Raw genomic sequence first — 17,006 nt, forward strand, 5'->3', positions numbered from 1 at the left:
CATTGTGCCTGTGCAAGCTGTAAGGAACATGAATATCTTGTACATCTAACTACATCACTTGTGAAGTCTTCCTCTGGAACATGGTCTCCACTTATGATAATGTATTCTTTCATTTGCTTTCAGACCCCTCTCATCTCCAGGGAGAATAGACCCATGTTCCAGTGAGTATAACATTCAATTAAGACCTTTAACATTGTCCTCATTCAGGTCTGGAGTGAATAGTGTTGCTTCAGTACAATTCTTCAGAGGCGTTGTTAGCATACAGTATACGCATGGTGTTTTTGTGAGGCAGAAAGAAACCGAAGAATAAAACACACTTCAACTGAGTAACTTAGAAACATCGGGCTTTACAGGTCCGATGTTTGGATCAGTGGATATTCAAGGGCTATTAAAGCTTGAGATAAAACATGCGTGTGGTTCAGCGTTTCCCTGAAACCACTTGTTCATGAGTCGCACAATAATAATGCTTATTATTCAAAAGAAAAGACAGGCAAACACATTTTAACATGTATTCAAACAAGCATGCCGGCAGGTTGTGATTACAGTTTTTGAAAAGAACCAAACACTTGTATAAGATGCAAGTTTAAAAAAAAGTATTTATAATATGATACAAGGATATTTTGTGCAAGAGGTTGTTGGGGCTGTGAGACCTGTACATTATGAACAAAGCACTTTCAAATTCAACCTGGAAGCAGAACACGGCTACTGGGCCATGATTGTGTCAAACGGCTAACTGTCAAGATACTAGCTGTAAGAAACAAATGGTTTCCACTTGTATACAATGGCTGTATATGATTAGGTTACATATTTATATAAAGTGCAAAAGAAACACTTACAGCGAAGGTCTGAAGTGCTTTGTGACTGAGTGTAAGCCCTCCACCACATGCTGAAGCGTCATATGGCCGAGTGGCTGGGCTAAAGTCTACAGACATGGCAGGGCAGCATCTCAAACTGTTGGCAAAAGTTCAGCTGCAGAATATACTGTATTGCAAAATGCATTAAAGGATGCAATATATTGACTTTTACAAATATAATCAATTTGAAAAGTTGTGAAAAAGTTTGCTAGAATTACCCTTTTTACAGTTATAAATACACACTTGTCGTTTACTACTCCTTTTACACTGAAGCATAGCACCACATGCTCTCAATTTGTATCAACCTTGAATATAAAATAACCTGAAATACATGAGGAAGTTCTTATCAGGGGAATAAGAAGCCTTTGACATTAAAGATATAGGAAAATATATGCACTATTAGTGACTAGATTACATGTTTTGTTTATAGTTCATAATTCTGGGTTGTCTCTAATAATGCTTCAAGGTTACAAAAAGCGAGTGAACTCTGCGTCACAGTCGGGTGTCAAGGGTCGAGAGAGCAAGGAGGCATCGAGTGCTCCGCCGGACTCTGTCCAGCACCTCGCCGTGTCAAAGCACCTGCAGCCGGGGATTCTGGGGGATTATCTAGGTCTGCTGGGAGCCCTGTGGAGGAAGACATCAGCCATTAGTCCACAGTAGGGCGGACACATGATCGAAACCAAAGACTGGGTGAATATAATGTAATAGTTACAGTTGTGTTATATATGTTGTTCCTTACCGAGTTGGTTCTTTTACGTTTCCAGCAGTCTGGATTGATTCTTTTCTGCTCCTCAGCCAGGACTTTGGCCTCCATGGTGTACAGCCTCCGCTCCTCATTCTTCATCTTCTTCCACTTGTCACCCAGGATGACACTAATGGCTCTGAGTGTAAGGTGAGAGACAGAAGATAAAGTGCTCGCCTTTCCCAGACTAATGAAGCTCAGCGCAAGTTCAACCAGGATGACCGTCTTTACTAATCCATTTACTACTTCTCTCTCTCCTCTCAATAAGTGATTATTTTTATATTTTCAACCCAAGCTATCGTTTAGATCCGAGTATATTCAGGAAAAGAAACAGAACAATGGAATAGTCATTGTGAAGTGGGAAATAAGTCTTTTTTGTGGTTCTCTTATTATCCTAAGATACTGTTATGTTTGGCTGTGAATAAGAAATATGAAGGACAGACCATCTATTTCTATTTATTTTGTTTGTTTTAGAAAGGGGCAGGTCCCTGCTCCTTTTCGGTCAATAGTGTGTTTATAGAGACATGTTTTGTTAACGATTATTATACTGAAAATGAAATGCAGTATGCAATCAAAAAGTTGTAAAAATGTCCCGATCTACTTCTATACAACTCATTGTATAGTATGACACTTAAATTGCATAAAATACTAAAAAAGATATGCCATGAAAATGTTAAAAAGATAAGGGAAAAAAAAGTAATAATAGAGGGTAAAAGATAAGTCAGTATAACATCTAATAAAGAAATGTTGGCCCCTTAAGGCCAGATGTTCTACCTCAGGTGCTGAATCTGGGACCTGTGGCTTTAAATGACAAATGGATTCATAAAAATGAATATATATGTTTAATGGTCCAAGAGAATATAATTAGATTGAAGGTGAAGTTTAATGATAATCCTATGGTAGAAAAACAACACCATCAAATTAAAATATTCTCTGGGTGGAAGGGAGCTCTTTTATTTCCCACGCAGGGAAACCAAAGTGTCTGGGAGGAGATTGGCTTCATACATTGGTCCGCCGCTCGTTTGCAGATGAAAGTATTGCTCATGGGATCTTAAACATCCCATTGCACAATGTGACGGTACGCTCATATTAAACTACTTCCTCCTCATCATTTCCATTTCCTGGGATGAATGTGGGGAACGTTCATGTAACAGAAAGGCTAATGTGGACACCTGACGATGTGCCACAGTGATATAGAAAGGAATCGCAATGGCTGTTTGCGTACCTGTTGTCCTTCCCAGGATACATATGTGTGTACTCCACTCTGTACTTCTTGGCGAAGAGCATGAAGGCATTCATTGGACGCTTGCATTTTGTAGGCGTGGCAACAGTGGCTGTCACTGAGGTGTTGCTCTTGTTGGACTTTCCGGTGGAGGACTGAGGGGAGCCGGAGCGCTCCAGCTTGTCACAGTCCGGACTGACGGCGCCGCTGCTGGACAGAGACGTCCTGCGCTGCCGGGCCATGCTGCTCAGGACGTACACTGCCGAGGAGTCCAGCGGGGTGAAGTCATAGCTGCAGGAGGACACAAGGGAGAGTAAAGATAGCGGTTCATATTGTGTTATTAGTTTACTTTGTTGTCTGACACAAATATTATCTGAAAATGTCATATTTGTCAATAAAAATGCATTTCTAAAAAATACAAATAATTGACATGTAAAGGAGTGTAATAATTTTGAGTGTACTGTATTTTGTTTTGAAAAGATCAGACTATTTAGTCATATTTGTGTTTTGAAAACCGCATTAAATGTTGCTACAAACAGTTTGTAGTATTTGTAAAAGATGATGATTAGACAAGGAATGTGTACAAGAAGGCTGCAATCCAAGAATTTACTAATTTATGGTTACAATTTGTGGGAAGTTATAATTACTTTATTAAAGAATACTTTAACTTAATGTGATGTTATGCTAAAGAAGTTCGGCTGCATTTGGCCGTACCCAAGAGGCAAAAATATAGTTGCTAAAAGCAGAAGAATAATCTGTACCTGTAGATGAATCCCGAGACCCCCGTCATATTCTCATTTGATGAATTGTTATACAAAAAGAACGATATCTACTATAGTAAGTCTCTTCATTGCATAAAGCGAGACCACATTATTGTACCTTCTGAAGGTGTCAAAGACAACAGAGTCATCGCAGTTGATGGCTTCTGGGTGGCTTGGGGGAAGGCACACGTTGGCCACCTGCATCTCGTAACAAGGGATCCCATGATGCACCACGGTGAGGCTCGGATAAAAGGAACACCACCCTGAAAAACACCGATGGTACATTTTAAAACAGTTCTAGTCATACAGCTGTTTATTTAAACATAAACCAAAAGGAGTTTTTACATTAAGAAAAACACATTTCTCATATTTCAATTAAATCAATAAATATATTAATGTAAAGAAATATCAATATTTGTATTTATTTTTAACATATATTAACTTCTAAGTTCTTGTTTTACCTCTGTTTTTGACAAAAAATGGGTGATCCAATCGGCATTCAGCTGTCAAAAGGCCCTCCTCAGGTGAGCCGGGGTCAAAGGTCAGTTTGAGGACAGCCTGGCCAAAAGACACCGTCTCTTCATGGCTCACCAACTTCATCCCCTCTGAACCGTATCTCTGTGAAAGAAGCAAAAGACCAATGAGAGAAATGTTTTGCATAATGAGGAAGTAGCTTAACTCGCCACCAGAGAATATATGAATTTGTGAATTGCTGTAGTAACAGCTTTCCCGGCCATTATACTAAATGAGACCTCTGCGAATCAACAAGACAGTCTTCAGTTTCTCTTCCTCTACTTTTAGCTTTGCTGTCACCTTGTGGTCATTACAAGCCGTTGTCTTGACTACTGACATCACAAGGGATCATGCACTTCACTTTACTAGCAGTCAGCAATCCTGAGGGATGCAAACTAATTACAAAGGGTTTGATCAGTCAGGAACAGCCATGCTTCTTAAATATTAATAGGTAAAACGAACAAGAAGGCAAGCAAGGCATGTTCATTACAAAGACCTAAACCCAATTTTACTGAGAAGAATCTGAAAGATTTGAGCTTAGCTTTAAATCTACATGCAGTTTTTACAGACTGCAGCTCTTCAGGCAAAGCACTCTCAAGGTGGAGGCCACAGTAACTAAAAGCCCCTTCCCAAGTGCCTGATCTAAATATGGTTTAACCTAAACGGCACAGTCTGGAGACCGGAGAGGGCTGATGGGGAATTGTCTGTGAGCAGGTCCGAAATAAACGGGAGAGCTGAACTATTAATGTTGTACGAGTTGAAGTTCAACTGTTGAATGTTTTGATAATGCAGTGAAAAGACTTTAGCAGTTATCGGTTCAACATTAAAGCGTAAACTAGATTCTAACAATCAGATGTTGAACGAATACTTTAAAAAAATATTTCTTAAGCAGTAGATTGATAATCTTTTAATGACTGATGTTATTTTCTAAATGAAGTCTGACACCCAGGAGGAAAATCTAGTTTTGTACCTGTTCTCTGGCTTTAAGGTATTTAAAGTATGGATTAATTTCCTGCTGCTGTTTTTGGGGGCCAACATAAGGAATTCAGTATTATTCATGTTAAACTGTAAGAATGTGTTTGGATCCAATAATCTATGTCAGTCCGGCATTTTTTAGTTTTGTTTTTTTTAAGGTTTTTTAGGTTTTTTAGGTGATTGGAAAAATATTGCATGTTTTTTAAATCAGGTAGTGCAATCTTTTGTTCAGCATACATGTGTTTGCATCCCTGAAAACTAAACATGAGGTGTACAAAGCGGGAAACTATTCCAGCCGATTCCTGTTAAATAGCTTACGGTTTGTTGCCTACCTTTAAAGAGAAGGAGGAAGGCCTCATGGTTTCATCGTCTGTGTCCTCATCAGAATCCCCCAGTTCATCCACGTCCTGCCACTCCACATTCGGACCTCGATGGAAGCGCAGGCGAGTTCCTGAATAAAAACAGGACAATGTGACATGATTAATAAGCAGTGTTGATACTGAGAAGAGAATTCGGGAAAAGGTTGCAAAACTGCTTTTTGGACACCAGGGGTCAGAATTTCTTTACACATTTTTGTAGCCAGAACCTCTCAAGCTTCTGTCCAAAACAGTTTTTATTTCATTTTTGGTTATTATTAGCAAACTTTGAGGGCAAAGTAGTTCAAATGCAATCAGTACTTTTTTACAATACTAATTACAGGTCTGTTCACAAACAGTTCTGACAAGTTTCAATGAAAGATAGAAAAGAAAAATTGTCTAAAGTCTGAAATAAAAATGTTTGTGGCTTACATTTGCACATTACCGTTTAAACAATAACAGATTGAAGAAAACACGACTAATGACTAATGACGTGGATTCTGGTAAGTAGCTATGAGTCATAATTCTCAGATGTAATTTGGAAAAGCTCAGGTTTCACTTGAATGTGTCTGCATGCACAGGTGGAATACCGTTTGTACATGAGTGTGTTTTCACCTTTAAGGAAGCAATGCCAGGCTGTGGAGGGCCAGGAGTGAGACCAGGCCATGTCTTCATCATCAGAAAAAGAGGAGGCCATTGAGAAAACTCCAGATTCGGACTCACTGCTGGCCTATTGTATATTAAAAAATAACGTGAAAAAATGACATTAGTTTACATGTAATACACAATTTATGGTTGAATCTTAAGTTTACAATGTTGACTGAAGTGAAGGGTTACCCTGACACGCCTGCGCTCCCTGAGGTAGCCTCTGGACGGGATGGGGGCACTGCTGGCTAATGGGGGGCGAGCGTAGGAATGTAAACTATTACTGATGTGGACTGGTGATGATCTGAAAAAAAAAGACATTATCATTCACATTTATTTGGTCACTGTTGATACTTAATATTTGTGTTTTTAATAATCTACAGACAGCAAAAGGTGATTCAGTTGTTCAGCAGAAGCAGGGTTTAGACAGTAAGACAGGGACAGAAAGCTATTCACTTTATTGATTGCTGAAAAATGTACAGAATTTCGTAAGATATTTCTTAACATATTTTCTGAATGATGTGACTAACTCGACAGTCCTGCTATGTGGAGCACCCACATGTTTTACTGGGGTTGTACACTTCTCTGTGTTTATATCCCTGAATAGTGAATACGCTCATCAGACTTTTGATTTGCATACTATCTTGCCTCAGTACAAACCTCTTGAGGGGGGCGCTCTTTAGCAGGGAGGTCTTAGGATTGGTGGCAATGTTAGCCAGCTCAGCCAGCCAGTTGGTGCTGGGTGAGCAGCTGAGCTCCTGGTGGGACACTCCTGCTCCAACCTGAAATATCCCTGGAGACCTCTGGTCCTCCTCCACCTCCTGCAGCTCCGGCAGGTCATCTGGGGAGAAGTCAACGGTCAAATTAATAATCCCTGGACTGTGACTAACATTTATTTTCATTGTGTATAAATCTGTCAATACCGTTCTCGAATATTTGATTAGTCTAAAAAAATATCAGTTTATTTTTCCAAATACCAAGATGATGACTTAATGCCATATAGATCAGTACAAATCCAGATTTAAAAATCAGGAATTAGATTGTATTCGTAATATTCTCAAACCAATGGATAACATAAATTAATCGCAAATCTAATTATTAACATGTGGAAAAGGCCAGTGTAAAATGTGATTATGCTGTGTTGGGATGTTACCATATTCCATGTGGCATGCAGGTGAGGAAGGCAGGTCCTCGTTGCACTTGAGTGGATCGAAAGACTCGTCCATTGTCACAATATTCTACTGGTTCTTCTCTCTTTAACAGGCTGCAGGTCTGTTTAATCAGATTCCGTCATCATATGCTGCCACATCAGCTGATTTCATGCAAAACAAAAAGGGGAGAAAAAAGGTGAGTTTTCACATTTAAAGTGAAACTGCTGCTCAATCCTATTTAAAATGCTGCCTTAAAAATAATCACTAAAAAAGGATTGCATACGCCTGAATGGCGATACGCGTGTGTTTGATAGTGATATGGTTTCAGAAAGACATAATGAACGGATCAATGTGGTTAGAAAACCATTATCACAGTAGCCAAATGTTTCTGAACGCGCAAATAAATAAACAGCTGTGCCAGTCTGTTATCATAGCAAGACATGTCATATATTGCATGATTAAAATGGAGAAGGTATGAAGCCTTTAGGGAATCCTTTGTCTCTGAATCGACACAGTATACCACTGCGGCTGGTCACGTGACCCGCTGCGTGGAGGCCTTGTTTATAAACTTAAAGGGATTTGGCGCATGCGTACCAGAGCTCATTCATTCATAACTGCGTAGCAAAAGTGAAAAATAGCAGGAATTCCTCTGTTAAAGTGGCTTTTAAAGATTCGAAAACTGGAGGTTGGAGAAAATACGAAGTAAAAGAGTGTAATCCTGATTTTAATATAACAATGTGTTTTTTAGCGACATGCAAAGTACAACAAATAGGTGACGATCAAATGATTCAGTTTACAAGAAGGAACTAACGGATATGTGCGTTCCAACCGTCATTGCACGCTCTGACAAACGTCGCTTTGACTTCGTAAACACGGACACGAATATATATATATATATATATATATATAAATATAACGATTCAGAAGTATTAAAAGGTCCAAACAGAGAGATTGACACTTGGGCCTGCTGTTCCCCACTACCCAAAAGCAGTAGCAGTGTTCAGACCCAGAGTCTGTCGGGTCTAACACTGTAAACAAAAGAATGTCAACAAGTTGAGGCATGACGCAACCTCACTGCCCCGTTCAAAATGAATGACACAAAAACACGGAGAGTCTTTTAAAACGAGACTTTTACACGAATCAAAGCAGATTTCACCAAATGAATGACGTGTTTTTTATACACATAAGAGCTTTTGGTTGGGCTTGTTATCACCTAAACAACAAGCGTCATCGCGAAAAAAAACATTGTCGAGCACAACATGTCATTGAAGATCAAATAAAGGCGTGACAACCCCGCTAAAACATCGAGTTAGAACAGCAATTACACCAATCACACGACGCTAACGTTAAAAATACGTTTACACCGTTTATGTATTCGATAAAAGTAGTCTGTTTTCCACTTACCAAACCAGTCGCCATAAAGAAACTCTCTGGCATGAACTCGAAGGGTGGGAATGAATGCATACAGAGAAAGCCTCCTATTGGTGGATAAGAACATCAATAACAAGAATCCGGGAATTATATTGGTTCACATGAATGCGAAAAACATTGAAGGCGGGGCCTAGTTTGTTTTTCATCGTATGATTGGATGAAAGTGCATGCCTATTACTGCCCAGTAACAGTTGATTGGCAATAACAGGAACAATGCATGGTTATTTTTTTTATCAACAATGTTGCAACCACAGCAAGAAGTATAGTCTGCTTTCTAGAACTAGTGTCATTTCCCTTGCAGTTGAGTAATTGCAGTTACAATTGTAACTGTTTTACAACAACATTATTCAAACAAATGCATACACTGAATGAAAAATGTAATACAAAGAATGCGTTACAGAATCGTATGGCTGTTGTGACAAAATATTAAGTGAAACGCAAATATAAAAATGTTCTTTATTGACATGAAAAGTTAAACATACAGTACTTTCAGCCAGTATCATGGGTTTGCCTTCAAAAATGACCAGCACTACCTGCACAAAGGGGGGGGGGGGGATGTCAGAATGTTTCAATGTTAATCCAGCTATGAACAGTTTAAGCTGCAGTAAACCACAGACAAATTACAGAAGACTTCAATTATTAATCGTAAAAATAGAGAAGAAGAGAAAGAGAGAGAGAGAGAGAGATAAAAGACCCACTTTAGATTCCTGCTTAGAGGGAACGTTGGAACATATGTTTCCAAAAGTTGTTGGTAGAGGTAGACAGCAATAATGAATGTCATAATCATAATGTATGTTTCACAGACACAAAAACAATATGACCTACATGTTACATTAAAACACAGGAAAATCAATTGTTTCAAGACACTGCCTATAATGACTAGTCTAGTGGGGCAACTTATTCAATTAAAGCTGGGCATATATAATAACAGTAAATACTCAGTTTCAAATTGTATAGCAATGTGTTGTATATTCTTACAAAACTGTCAGCTATCTCTCTGAAGTTTGTTTTTTGCAAAAGCATAGAATTAGGCTAACAGCCACAAACACACTTACCAACGATGATATAAAGTTTATGAACGTGTTCAAGGGGTTCAACATTATGATAAACAGAAACATATTTTGTAAAAATGTTAAAGTACTGCCAAGTTTACATTCTGTGGTAATCAAAATGTGAAATATGTTATCAAATCAACTTCTTTTACAAATTGTAATCCTTTCTCATATTGTGGCACTTGTACCAGTGCACCTCATGCCGCGAATGTTAGTGCTCTAGCCAAAAATGACGAGAGATCGTGACATATTTGCTCACCATTATCCAGTAAGAAATTAGCTTTGGCATCTGATTTCCACAAACAATGTTTAGAAATGTAGTACAAACAATATTATACTGTAGGTGTAACTATAACACTGTGGAGAAAAAGGTGAGCAATAACAAAAGTGTTCAATATACAAACAGATAATGCGTCTTACACTGACAGGTAAAATGTACGCTTACATTTTAAGGTGAGAATCGTGAGAATTCTACTTCAAACAAGCTTTAAGCAACTCTGCTTTGGCTTACTGTAACACGCTGTGGCAACTTTGCTAAAATGAACCTCGTCTCATATGGGATTCTGACGTAGTCTGTTATATTTATCTGACACACAAATGTAGTAGTGGATATTCACATTTGTTGTAAGAAAAGCTGTTTAAGTGATTATGGGGGAAACATCGTAACAACCCTCTTTTTCATCCACCAATTCATGGTCCATTGCTGTTCATGCACTTTGTTTCTCAATCTCAGTGCTACTCCCAAACAGGGCCACCAGCTGCTCCTCATAGTTAGCAATGTTTCTCTTCATGATGTCCATACACGGACCCAGCAGTCTCTCGAAGGCTTGTACGTCAATGACTGACAAAACAGAAAAAGAAAAGAGGAGTCAGAAATCATTTAAGGACAGTTTCGACTTAGAGTTATGATTGTTTTTAAATAAATCATAAACATATACCCAAGCATTTGACGCGTCCCACAGCATAGGCTGATGCAGCTCTGGGCTTGTTTGTGACAAGCGCCAACTCTCCAAAATACTGGCCTCGAGAGCACATGGCGATGTCCACCTCCTCATCTTCCTGATCTTTTTTCGTCTGACAGGAAGAAAAACACCCAATTAACCTATTTGGATATGCAAACACATTTTTTAAACTTAAATAACGAAGGATAAACTGGTCAAACATACCCTGCTTCTTTTCATGGTGATTCTTACTTGGCCAGACTCAACAATGTAGAAGGAATCTGCTAAATCACCCTGTAATACAAAGAAAAGTAAACGTGTGACTCAGTATCTATTATTGCTCCATTGCAGCAGAAGGTGAAAGTATCAATGTAAGAACAGATCATAGAGATTCTTCACCTGAGCAATAATCTGCTGTGAATCATTGTACACGTTGGTGGATATTACGTCCACTACCTTCATTCTCTCTGAGAGCTGTGGAAGAAAATATATGTGGTTAACAATGGAGTTACTTTTAAAGCATGGTCAACTTTATTCACATTGGAGGACAAACTAATCCTAACCTCTAATGATGTAAGCAGTGGTAGCGTTTCAATGAAGGCCTCATACAGCCTCCTTTTCTTGGCGTTGTTCTTCACTATTATCCTCCTGAATGTCAGACGATCCTGAAACACAGATTAAAAGAAAACGTAAAAAAGAGTATTTTTTGTATTTATTCAAAAGCCCCTCTTTTTTCTTCCTGTAAAACACCTTTGATTTTGACCTTTTTTACATTTTCCCTAGACTGTTCTGGAATCTTTAAGCAAACAATACCTCTTATGAAACAACATTTCTGCAGTAGGGGTCACTGTTAACCCGTTGTTAAGTAAGAAAAGCGTCTCCTTCAAACCATAACACCAGCTCGGATAATTCAAGCAGCATCAATCAGGTGCTCATGGAGGCTATTGCTCTAAGCGATACATCTTTAGAAATATCTCAGTTAGTTTGTATGTCATTCAGCAGGATGATGTTTTAGATTCAAATAATATCCAGTAACATGTTTGATGGCAGCATACTATTCTGTAGAAAACAATGAATACAGCGCCCTCTGGCTAGGGAATAATAAAGTCCCAACGAATGAGCAAACACAGTTCTAACCTTGAGGTTAACTTATCAGCAGTGCTGGAAAGTAACTATGTATATTTACTCAAGTATTTTACTTGAGTACATTTTTTGAGGTACTTGTACTTAACTGAACTTAACTTGAGTCTTTCCAGTTTATGCTATGGTAAACTTTTACTCCTATATCAGTTGGAAGGAAATATTGTACTATTTACTCACTACCTTTATTTGAGAAGATTAATAGTGACTTTCCAGGTTAATAATATTAATACAAAAATGTAATTGACAAATTAGTTATGGCATATTATTATAAGGTACATGGCATGATAAAATGTTGTTTAAGTTAGCTTAACCTTAACCAGCTACCACATTAAAATGATGTGTGCATAAATGGATTGTAAGTTAAAATCCAGTGATATAATATATATTATTCAGAAAAATACCAGAAGTTTACTTGAGTATTTTTACACCGTGGTATTACTACCTTTTACTTAAAGGTGGGGTAGGTATTGGTAATTTTGGAGAAACCAGCTCGAGTGCGCTAGAATTTGAAAATACACAGCCAGAAAAAATCTGCCACTTCCTTACAGAGCCCCTCCTCCAACACACACGACCAATGAGGGCACGAGATAAGTTTGTGCACAGATGGAAGGCTGACAGGCGGGTAGGCCATCCAGTTACTTTAGCCGGGCCGGCTCAGATGATTGGTCGTGCTTTTTACAGTACTACGGCTTCCACAGATTAAAAATGTTTATGGATTTTTTGTCGAAGCACTTAAGATATTCATTGCTATCGGGATGTTAAGAACATTCCATGGAATATAACAAAAAGTGTATCTCGAGCCGGTTTCTCAAACTTACCAACCCCACCTTTAAGTACAGTATAATATCTGAGTACCTCTTCCACCTCTGGTTGTCAGTAGAGTCAGTCCAAGGCCTAAGAACATGGTGTACCACAGCTTTAATATCTAACAAGGTTACCAAAAAGTTAACCATTACAACCCCATTTCAAATGATACCAAGTGATCAGCAGTATCAGTGGAAATAAGCCTGATAGATGTCCCAGACCTAAATCCGTTAAACTACTGTTTGAACAGAGGCCCTCACTGTCCCTCCTCGATGTCAGTCTGTTGAACACGACTCTCTGCTTGTTCACAAACACAAACTACAAGTACCGGGTCAATAGGGGATACTGCTGCAACCTGCCCGGTCTGCACACAGATGACATAACAACGCTGTTCCCCACAGTATAAGGACACAACCTTTGCTGAGTCATTAATAAACAAGCTGCTTCACAGATCAACTACAAACAGCTGTTTTCAGACCCAATTTATAAAACTGTTTTAATTTAGATTTACCAGTTTTTGTTATCGCACTTTGTGTTTTCCATTATGGTGTTTAAAGCCCCAGCTTAAATTCTGAGAATTGAATAACTTGATTACTCAACAAGTTAAGTTCATCTGAGGTTCACTTTGCCTGGTTGAGCGGGTCTGATAGCGGAGCTCTCTGAATGGGCCACACGTTTTTTTTAATTGGCCTGTATTACATTCATAAATAAACATATCTTTTCACATTCAGTTTCCACATTCATTAGCTTTAATAAATGCATTAATGAACATGTATTCATATCCAGGGGCATTATTAGTGCCCTCTCACGTACTGTTGCATTCATTAGGTTTCATACAGTTTGTTATCGCAGTAAGTCCACATGATCTCATCTAATAATGCCAACACTGTCACTGACAACCTGGATATTTACTGTTAAATGTGGCAACTAACAGCACCGCAGGTTTTTAATCCTGTGCACGGAGCCAACTGTGCCCTTACATGAGGCTTTAATGGTTTACTCACTAGGCACCAAACGGCTCCAGGGGAGGTGGCGATTATTGTGGCTGCCCTGGGGGTGTTGTACATCAACGCTAGTTCTCCAAAGCTGCCTCGGTTGTCATAGCAGCCTACTATCTTGTCTGTGCCATCAATCTTCACGAAAATGTTAAACGTCCCACTGAATGAAAAAGAAAAACATCAGAGAAAAATATAAATACATGGCAGACATATTGGTGTGTCCGGAAATCTTGAATCAGCTTGAAACATTGATTTGACAGATTATTTCACAAACATTTTACAGTTCTACAAAACAATCAATGATCTGATTTAACAAATAATAAGTAAGTCATGTTGTGAGAGCCACACGAAAGCTCACCTTTCAATAACATAAAAGTTGTCCCCGTCGTCGTCTTGATCAATGATGTGCTCGCCTTCGGTGAAGAATTTCTCTAACATGGCATCCAGCACCTGAGACATCTCCTCCTGTGTAAAATATCAGTCAAATAAATGAAAAAAAACAATCATGCAGAATCCACTCAGCGTGCTGTTTCAGCTACTTTAAAATAACCATCTTAACAAATCATGCATAGTGCACTGAGCTGGGCAAAGATCTGCTGGCCTCGGGCCATGTCCTCCTTTGTGTAATTTAAGAGATGGCAGAGCACAAACCAGAGGAGCACAGAGTGTTTATGGAATAATCCACTCACCGCATCCAAATTCTTGAACAGAAGAATGTTCCAGCATGCTTCCTGTAGTCTCTGTCTCTGCTCATCAGTTTTTGGGTGGGTGACCTGTAAATTAATACACAGGACTTATGATATAAGCCTATGATGGCAGACACTTTAAAGTACATATACATACATATACTTTATCATGTTGACTGTTTGATTCATATTCAGAGCTGCAATCCATACTAAAAATCAACCAAGATCTTCATGGTAAGAAAGACAGTTTACCCGTGGCTCTTTATCCTCATCATCGTCATCTGGATTGAAAGCTTCAGCACACACTGCATGACAGAGATCAACAAATGAATGAACTCGACACTTTCTAACAGAGAGCATAATTCACCTTCAAATTAAGATGTCTACCCAAAGGCAAAACCTTCGGAAACAACAACATTTTAAATAAAACATAAAGTGTCATATTCAAGTGATCATAACAACAGCAAATCTCAGGAATGATTCAGCAACATTTCATGTATAAATCTTTCAATGAACACAGCTGTCTTAAGAGCGTGTGCTGGTGGCTTTCATACTGCACAGGACACTGTATCATAACAAACGTTCAATTCTTCTTATATTAATTCAAATATACTCCTTTTTCAGTACATTATTAAATGCATTTTATTCACAAGCGCTATTTCTTTGGCCTATGTAGAGGGTGTTTAAGTAAAATCTGAAGTGATAAAATGTAAGTAATAGCTTTAGCTGTTTACTTGCTCATACTTTCCATGCAGGCTGTCAAACATGCAGATGCATCAGTCCTAATGCAGTTATGAAGTTGAAGCCACAATGTTACTATTATCATGAGAGGGAGATTATAATTAGTAGCAGTACTTGTCCTCCTCTCCTCACCAACGTCACTCACTGACATTATTAACCCGGCTAGAGACAGAGTGGTTTCACAAACTCTAATAAATCTGCACGAATATATTAAGCAGAAGACATTGAGAAAAGAAAGATGGAAAAATACTTAATTTTCCCTTGTAATGGAGCAGGTCTGACGTATTCATGTGTCAAAGAAGTTGTATATGTTTCCAGCACTGACACAGTCCAGAGTTTCCCTCTTGACAGAACATGCTTGAAACAACCAGCGAATGATAACTCACCTGATGCTCTTCTGATGAATCTGTTTATTACCGGGGCTGCAAAAGCAAAACATATGTATTAGAATGTTTTATTTCATGATACAGTACATCTATCTCACAGAAAAGGTGAATCATTGATGCAGATAAGGTTATCCTAACACACAAGTGTTTCTACATCAGTGGTACATGTGTAGCGGCGTACACACAGACCTTTGCTCATTGAGGAGCCTTATTCATTTTTGGTAAAACCTGAATGAGGACAGCTGCTTTGAAGTGCGTTTGAATCTAATTTGAATGAGAAACAAAATTCAAATGCAAAACCCAGCAAAGGTGCCAAGCTCTAACACAAAAGTCTCAATATGAAATATACATTAGGAGGTCTCATCCATTAATAGCCTGCCAGCCATTGTTGTCCAAGGAGGCTTGTCTCACATTTAGACAAGGCACTGGAGGTTTGATATGGCACAATCATGACCCAACAATACTACTATAGTTAGTTTACTGACTGAATGCAGTGTACGTGTCCTTATGTAACCATTGCAGGCTGCCTTGCAGACCCCAACCCTCATTGGGATGCTGTGTCAGAGCTCTGGGTTGCTATGCTACTTGCTGCACCTTGTGGCCACACTGCACTGGCCACAGTGAGACATGACCACAGCTCAGGGAGCACAATTCATCCCGATACAGTTACACACATATTTTGCATTGCTTGCATCACAGCAGAGGTTCATTTGTCACGTGTGTCTGCTTTGTCATATTTTCTTATACATAATCATGGAAGGCCCATCCGGCCTGCACCTGAAACTGGAAATATTGAAATGACCTAGAGGTGCAGGGTAGGCCTGTGTGGAAATAAACACAAACCCCTTTTTTTTGCAGATGCTTTGCCTGAATGCTGTCCTTGTCACATAAACGTTTCTGCACAGATGAAGACAAGACACCTTCATTATCCATCTTTCACCCTCTGTGACCATATATGGCAAATGACAGCGCCGTGGTGGATGCAAGGTGGCGGAGCATCACGCGAGCAATGTGTCTCCATCTGAAGCCGTGTACACAGCGAAACATGCTCATTGTTCCTAATGAATAAAAAAAATCCACCACCACATTTCCTCCCGACATAGAGTACATATGATCGCCTACCTATGAATTCCTCGTCATCGTCGTCGTCCTCCTCTCCGTTTTCCGAATCGATCTGCATGGCTTCGTCAATGAAATTGACCGCTTTTCCAGGTCTTGGGGCCGAATTTTGGTCATTGCCAAAAGAGGCCTCTTTGGTCTCACTTTCCTTCAGCTGGGTGAAGTACTGTAATGCAAACTCGAGCAAATCCCTGGGCTGATTCCTCAACACTTCCACGGTAAAGCTCTGTAACAGCTCCGTCAGTCCTTCAGGAATTTCTATACTCATTCCTATTATCAGTCTATAATGTGGACAAAACCGGTTTGCTACGAATCCGAAATAACCAAAAGCACGCAGTGGGATGAAAAAAGCCAAAACGAGCAGACGGGTGTAGTCAGGCCACCCAGTCAGCAATCCCTCCACAGCGATTCCTCTCTTTTTCTTGAATGAAAATGGCTCTGGATTTTTCGTCCAAGCATCTTCTTCTTCTGCTGCTTCTGGCTACA

General features: G+C 39.2%; 2 protein-coding genes across 2 annotated transcripts; both read right to left on the minus strand.

Moving 5' to 3' along the window:
• Window positions 1-578: 578 nt before the first annotated feature.
• LOC117447944 (HMG box-containing protein 1-like) lies at window positions 579-8,698 on the minus strand. The gene is made up of 11 exons (XM_034084969.2): window positions 8,624-8,698; window positions 7,222-7,380; window positions 6,729-6,909; window positions 6,261-6,372; window positions 6,039-6,153; window positions 5,400-5,518; window positions 4,041-4,197; window positions 3,698-3,842; window positions 2,822-3,109; window positions 1,594-1,735; window positions 579-1,478 (listed from the first exon to the last, which is right to left on the minus strand). The coding sequence occupies exons 2-11, from the start codon at window positions 7,292-7,294 to the stop codon at window positions 1,461-1,463; spliced, it is 1,350 nt and encodes a 449-aa protein (XP_033940860.1). The 5' UTR covers window positions 7,295-7,380; window positions 8,624-8,698; the 3' UTR covers window positions 579-1,460.
• A 394-nt stretch (window positions 8,699-9,092) lies between these two features.
• Window positions 9,093-17,006, minus strand: LOC117447617 (cAMP-dependent protein kinase type II-beta regulatory subunit). The gene is made up of 11 exons (XM_034084385.1): window positions 16,524-17,006; window positions 15,402-15,437; window positions 14,527-14,579; window positions 14,278-14,361; window positions 13,947-14,053; window positions 13,595-13,748; window positions 11,207-11,308; window positions 11,043-11,117; window positions 10,869-10,937; window positions 10,641-10,776; window positions 9,093-10,543 (listed from the first exon to the last, which is right to left on the minus strand). The coding sequence occupies exons 1-11, from the start codon at window positions 16,786-16,788 to the stop codon at window positions 10,410-10,412; spliced, it is 1,215 nt and encodes a 404-aa protein (XP_033940276.1). The 5' UTR covers window positions 16,789-17,006; the 3' UTR covers window positions 9,093-10,409.

Source organism: Pseudochaenichthys georgianus, chromosome 6 (assembly GCF_902827115.2).
Source record: "Pseudochaenichthys georgianus chromosome 6, fPseGeo1.2, whole genome shotgun sequence".
NCBI classification, from domain to species: domain Eukaryota; kingdom Metazoa; phylum Chordata; class Actinopteri; order Perciformes; family Channichthyidae; genus Pseudochaenichthys; species Pseudochaenichthys georgianus.

Coding starts and splice junctions, on each gene's coding strand:
- LOC117447944 (XM_034084969.2), bottom strand. CDS start 7,294: ATGGACGAGTCTTTCGATCCACTCAAGTGCAACGAGGACCTGCCTTCC. Junction 6,910..7,221: donor TGCATGCCACATGGAATATG/GTAACATCCCAA, acceptor ACTTCTCCCCAG/ATGACCTGCCGGAGCTGCAG. Junction 3,843..4,040: donor ATTTTTTGTCAAAAACAGAG/GTAAAACAAGAA, acceptor GGTGTTTTTCAG/GGTGGTGTTCCTTTTATCCG.
- LOC117447617 (XM_034084385.1), bottom strand. CDS start 16,788: ATGAGTATAGAAATTCCTGAAGGACTGACGGAGCTGTTACAGAGCTTT. Junction 11,309..13,594: donor CTGGAGCCGTTTGGTGCCTA/GTGAGTAAACCA, acceptor TCTGTGTTTCAG/GATCGTCTGACATTCAGGAG. Junction 11,118..11,206: donor CACTGCTTACATCATTAGAG/GTTAGGATTAGT, acceptor TTTCTTCCACAG/CTCTCAGAGAGAATGAAGGT.